This window comes from Buceros rhinoceros, unplaced genomic scaffold (assembly GCF_000710305.1).
Source record: "Buceros rhinoceros silvestris isolate BGI_N320 unplaced genomic scaffold, ASM71030v1 scaffold3717, whole genome shotgun sequence".
Taxonomy (NCBI): Eukaryota; Metazoa; Chordata; class Aves; order Bucerotiformes; family Bucerotidae; genus Buceros; species Buceros rhinoceros.
Window position 1 is genome coordinate 29,465 of NW_010421434.1, and position 6,306 is coordinate 35,770.

Here is a 6,306-nt window from a genome sequence, read left to right on the forward strand (position 1 = left end):
CATTCCTGGGCTGGAGAAACAGTACATTTGTGGTCAACTTGATCTAGTAAAACTGCCTGACTTACTAATCTTTACATCATCACTGAGGGCTGCTCCTGTCTCACCCAATCCATGGCCACTCTCTGTTACATTTCTCAAGAAGACCAAAGGTTAGGGAACTGCAGCAGCCGCCCAGGCATATTTGTAGCCACCATCCTTCTGTTCCAGAAGAAGCTGTGGCAAAAACCATGTGGCTGAGATCCATATATGCTTGCTCTTCCTCTTTCTTGCAGGTAACAAAATCACCAAGAACACTGTTTGCATCTTGATTACTTTAATCTGGCTCTACTCCTTGCTCTGGGCCATTCTGCCCTTGGTAGGCTGGGGCTACTATGGCCCTGAGCCATTTGGCATCTCTTGTACGATAGCCTGGAGCAAGTTCCACAACTCCTCCAGTGGTTTTTCATTCATCCTGAGCATGTTCCTCCTGTGCACAGTCCTGCCTGCACTAACCATTGTTGCCTGTTACTTGGGAATTGCCTGGAAGGTTCATAAAGCATACCAAGAGATCCAGAATATTGACAGGATCCCTAATGCAGCTAAACTGGAGAAGAAGCTGACACTGGTGAGTGATGAGAAGAGTTCGCAGTGACCAGAAGCTTGCAGAGAACTGGCTCTGCTCATGCATGGCTCATGATGACCCTTCATTACTTTTGTTTAGTGTTAACCAAAAATGGAGATGTGGTTCCAGAGTCAGCCACACTCTGCACTCCTCAGAGGAGCGGGGAGCTCCTGAAAACCTCATCATTTCAGTAGTGTGATCAGGATAACACATCACAGGTACAATGCAGCTTGTTTAATCTTTAGGCAGTTGCATCCAACATTTTCATGGACACAGAGATTTCCAGTGGTGCTGGAATAGCTGCTGAATCCTTTCATGGGGTGGAGGTCTTGTTCTGTCATCCTGTGTGATTTTAACTGACTGAGTGGCTATTCTGAGTTAGAACTACATAGAAATGCTGTGCTAATATATGTTAATATAACACATTATTCAAATAAGCATTTCAGTTGCTCATTTGTTATGGCAAAGCAGAACTGACCCACGCTTTCTAGAGGCGAGTCTAGCAATAGGCTACACCGTCTGCTTGGGCTCTTTGTCCCATGACATGCTGCAGCCAGTCAGGGAAGGAGGTGAAAAGAACTGCCTCGTAGGAAACCCTCAGTGTAGACCTGCGAGGTGGAAATAAAAGTGTATCTGCACTGTCCAGTGTTACCTGTGCTCATGGCACAGCAGAGCAAGCATCCAGCTGTGGGCATTTCAGCTGGTTCAGGCGGGGTTTCGTCCACACTCCACGTGCCTGAGCATCAGCCTCTGACAGTGCAAGCTCAGAACTGAAGCCCTGTTTCCCTTTCAGATGGCTGTGCTCATCTCGGTCGGGTTCCTGAGCTCATGGACACCTTATGCAGCAGCCAGCTTCTGGTCCATCTTTAACTCCAGCAGCTCCCTACAGCCTGTTGTTACGCTGCTGCCCTGCCTCTTTGCCAAATCTTCCACCGCGTACAACCCTTTCATTTACTACCTCTTCAGCAAAACATTCCGTCGTGAAATCAAACAACTGCAGTGTTGCTGCGGCTGGCGAGTTCATTTCCTCAGCACCGACAACTCTGTGGAAAATCCAGTGTCGATGATGTGGAGCGGGAGAGACAACATACGTCTCTCCTCAGCTGCGAAGGTGGAGAACCAGGGAGCTGCAGCTCACTGAAATGCAGCGATGGTTTCACAACCATTGGTCACAGACAGAGGTCGAAACTTGGGTTTGCTCACGGGTGCAAATGCGTAGGAATGCAGCATGGGGGTGGTAACCGCAAATCTTTTGTCAAATACAGAGGTTTTTAAGCAGCTCTCAAATTGTCTTTAAGCTACACAACAAAAAAACCTGCTTTTTTTCCAAGAATTTCCACTTTAGAGGAAATAATAGATTTATGTAGGAAACATAAACCCATGTAAGCTAAACTTATTTTCAAGGAAACAGCTATAATTGAAAGAGTATTTATTAATTTTGTTTTTTTCTTATACTTCTGACTTTTTAATGCAACCTATCTGCAAGCTCTTGACTCTATCAGTAAAGCAGCCCTCAAAGAGAACCATAGGTTGAACACAAAGGGTTACCAAATAGATACGGTGGAGAGTGCAGCTTTTCAGCAATGCAGACAGAAAACCCCGTGGGTAGCTAGAAATACTCGCTGCCAGGAAAAGAGGATAAAGTGGCTGCCATCAAAATGTCTTTGCAGAGATAACTCCGGCTCCTTGCTCTGTCAGAGGGATAGTTCCAACTCCTCAAATCACAAACTGAAAAAGCAGCTGCACGCCTCAGTCTGAGGAGGTTGGCTGGGAGCATGGTGGGTAGTGAAGGACGCCTTCCGCGTACCACATACAGCACAACGAGAAGCGAAGGACTCTCTTAGCCAAAGGCACTGTGCAGTTACACTGTTGCTTGATGAGGTCTAACAGCTCTTCTACCACAAAAGCTGTGGGAGCATTTTTTTTCTGGAGGAGCACTCCATATGCTGTCCCCAAAGACAGCCCCGGGGTAACCTGCCCAGCGGTCAGTAACCCTGCAGATTCAGTCCAAGCTCTCATGGCTTCAGTGGGAGCTCCTGAGATGCTGAGCTCCCCGCTGGCTGGAGTGCTGGCACAACCACAACTGGGAACCATTTGCTGATGCAGCTCAGAGCCTACGTCCAACCATAACATCATCCTGCCAGCCAGCTGTACCAGAAGAGATTCTGAGGTGGAAATGATGAGCTCCAACAGTTTAAATCCCTCTCTGACTTCCCATTTGTGATTTCAAAGGACATAAACACATCTCTTTAGGGGCTGAAAAGTTGTACAACTTATGGCTAAAGAGCTGCAGCAGTTCTTGCTCAGCTGACCACATCTATCTTTGCACTAGGTTTGGTGAAGACACAAAGAGTTAAATCGCAGGCAGATTTGGCACAGACCTTAACCAGTCTAAACCAGTAGTGAATGGACTTTTAGTTCTTGACAACTCCTACCACACTCAAACCCTGATAATCAGTTTCATTTTATGAACTGCAGCTAAGACCAGGAACAGGATTAAAAGGCTTAAACACTCCTGTGGCTCTAAGAGTTTCTGTTACCGTGGAGTGTGGATTACAAAAGAATAAACCAAGCGAGATGTGAGCTGTGACATACACTGGGGGACAAAGTAGTTACCAAGTCAGGGGTTAGGAAACTTCAAGGAGCTTGCCTTCCCCTGAACTCCTGCCACTGGCAGTGCCACCAGCTCTCAGAAATATTCTACTAGATTAAACTAGGTTTATTCGTAGAAAGGTGAGAAAAATACCTAAATTAAGTCGACCTCCAGGGCGACATTATATTGTCCTGGGTTGTCACTCACAGATGCTCCATATGGGCTGAGACTGCATTCAGTCTTCTGTCTCAAACACAAAGAGGTGAAGCATTCTCTGGGAATCAGTCACCTCTGAGAGCCCGTGGCCCAGGAAAATGGGAACAGGGAAGAGGAATGTGGGGAGCAGGAGGAAACACCAGTCACTGAGAGGGGAGCATGTGAAAGCTGAAGGAAAATATTTGGGAAGAGGAGAAGAGGCAGGAGAGCGTTATGGCAGTGTGTTTGTGGGGGGGGAGGGGAGATGGAGGAGGGAAATAGAAAAGAGACAGCAGTGTAAAAAAGAGGAGGCAGAGGAGGGTGTCGGAGGTGGAGAAAATGTTTCACAAGCTGGAAAAGCGGCTCGTTATAGTAAATGCCAGTTATCACCATTTTTTCAGCTTTTAAAAAATACCAATAGGGAAATGAAACTGTGTGTTAATAATCATCTTCCACCTGTGCTTTTGCTTCCACTTGCTTAGTGTCTTGATGTCTCAGATGAACAGCCAAACCTATATTCCCATCTGCTGATTGCAGATTTGAGGACGGAACAGCGAGATGCACACGGGTGATGCTATGCCAGCTCCCTCTGTGAAAAATTCAGGAGCGGGGGCCACAAAAACAGGGCCACATCCACTTGTAAGTGCTTTTAAAGTGTACATAACATGAAAAATATGCCACTCTACAATGCAGAAAAAATCTCTGTGAAGCCAGAAGATCTGTATATTGCTGATGTTTAAGTAGAATGCTTTAATACCTGATTTACTACCTGCTCATGTACTTATTTTTTAAAAATCAAAGTGCATTAAATATGGCTCAAAAAAAAAAATCAGATGGTTTTGTGTTAGATGGAGAAAATTTAAAAAGCAGGGCTGCCCTTGACCAGAGAATTAGGTCAGGAGCGAATCTGGGCATCTTATGTGTTCAGTCACCAGCATAGTCACACGGATAGAAATATTTAAGATAAAAACTCCACGAGCATCTGACCTGCTCCCACAACAGGAGTTATCTCACCACACTGTGGAAGTTTATAATGCAGATACCCACATCTCAGCGAGCTGCCCCCAGCTCCTTTCTTTCTACGGAGGATGAACAGAGCTCCCTACTCAGATACAACATAAAATTAAGTCACATGACCAGTGCCCTGATTTGCATTAAAATAAATTGGAATTCAGTGCCTTATTTTGGAAAACCTTCTTGGCAGTTTGTCCAACTCAGCACAGGAATAACTTACAGAACCGGATCACTTCTATTAATGGTCAATTTTCCTTCTCTAAAATTAAATGTGACTCGTTTCCAAACCCAGATCAATTATTTGATGGAGGTCACTGTTCAGGCATAAGGCCAACACTGCGGAGACCTGGGTTCCAACCACCAACCTGCCAGTAATACTGTGTAACTTTGAGGAAATCACTTAAACTTGGTCTTGGGTTCTCTTTCCCACACAACAGACAAAGTCTTGTTGCTCATCACTGTAAAGCACCAATTGTTTGATGAATACCATGATACAAGTGCAAAAGCACCAATCCTGAAAGTCGTGGAATGGTAGGATCCACCCACCACCCTTGGGAGGTTACTTTACCATTGGAAATCACATGGAAAGTTTCTTTCTGAGTTAGGGCACTGGCTGGGACCTGACACTATGCTCAAGCTCTTGCTTTATCAACATTTCTTTCATGAAAGACAAGGCATTGCAGTATGTCAATTCCTATGTGTAAAGTAGGATCTCCTCATCTCCAGCCCTTTGTCCTACCTGTATTCCTTGCATCATTGCAAACCAGAAACTGCTGTACACATAAAAAAAAGGTATCTACTATCTTGGAACTCCCGAGAGGAAATGCCTTAGTTATGCAGTAACCTGGCGCTACTGTGCTCCTTCCTATAGGAAAGATCCGAGTGCCCAGTCCTACAGTTCATAGTTACCATTTTTTCCTGGAATATACCCAAAATATGCACATTGAACCAAAATGCATATTTGCAGAGTACCTCCTTGACTTCGCTCTAACCCATACTCTCCCTAGCTTGATCAGCACTGCAGTTCTACAGCAGCTGGGTCGTGTGGGCAGCGTGGGCACTTTTTTTCAGTTACTAGTGAGGGCTGATGGAGTGACATCAACTGGCCAGTGAGCACACAACCACAGAATCACAGAATCATTGCGGTTGGAAGAGACCTTTAAGATCATCAAGTCCAACCGTTCACCCTGCACCACCAGGGTCCCTAAACCATGTCCCTGAGCGCCACATCCACGCATCTTTTAAACACTTCTAGGGATGGGAACTCCACCATTTCCCTCGGCGGCCTCTTCCAGTGCTTCACAACCCTCTCTGTAAAGAAATTTTTCCTAAGAGCCAACCTAAATCTTCCCTGGCACAACTTGAGGCCATTTCCTTTCATCCTATCACTTGTTTGGGAGAAAAACAGTGTTCACTGCTATGCTGTGCTTGGGAGAAGCACAATGTTGGTTGCTGTGCTGCTCCAGCAGCAAAGAACATATGGGAAAGAGCACCTTCCATCTTAGCTTGTCATTCCATAAGGCATCTCTACTCAGGCAGTGAACCAACAACCTGCTTGAAGGGAATTCTGTTGGCAATCACAGATAGATGACATACGTTATCAAAGAGCAGAGAAACAAGATAGAAAGAAATAAATGAAGTGATTGTCATGACAAAGTTTAGAGATCACCAACACTGACTGCATTTTTCCAGCTGGCAAGCAAGGCTTGCATGGGAAAATAGTGGAAGACACGCGAGGAGCATTATGAACATGCTCAAGTGACTTGCAACCGGTGTGTCAAAAACCACATACATCACACTAGTTGTTGTTTGGCCTTCTGTGTTGGACAAGCAGAACATCGGTGTTTAGATAACATGGGCCCGTGATAGACTTAAAGGCACCTATCAAACATGCTTGAGATTC

At 45.4% G+C, this 6,306-nt stretch overlaps 1 protein-coding gene across 1 annotated transcript in view; it reads left to right on the forward strand.

The window, feature by feature from the left end:
- Nucleotides 1-1,754, forward strand: part of LOC104496521 (opsin-5-like) — a 5,368-nt gene extending 3,614 nt beyond the window's left edge. The window contains exons 3-4 of the mRNA XM_010139652.1: nt 273-604; nt 1,395-1,754. Of these exons, the coding sequence (XP_010137954.1) occupies nt 273-604; nt 1,395-1,742 (680 nt within the window). The 3' untranslated portion in view covers nt 1,743-1,754. The remainder of the gene's footprint in view (nt 1-272; nt 605-1,394) is intronic.
- The last annotated feature ends 4,552 nt before the right edge of the window (nt 1,755-6,306 follow it).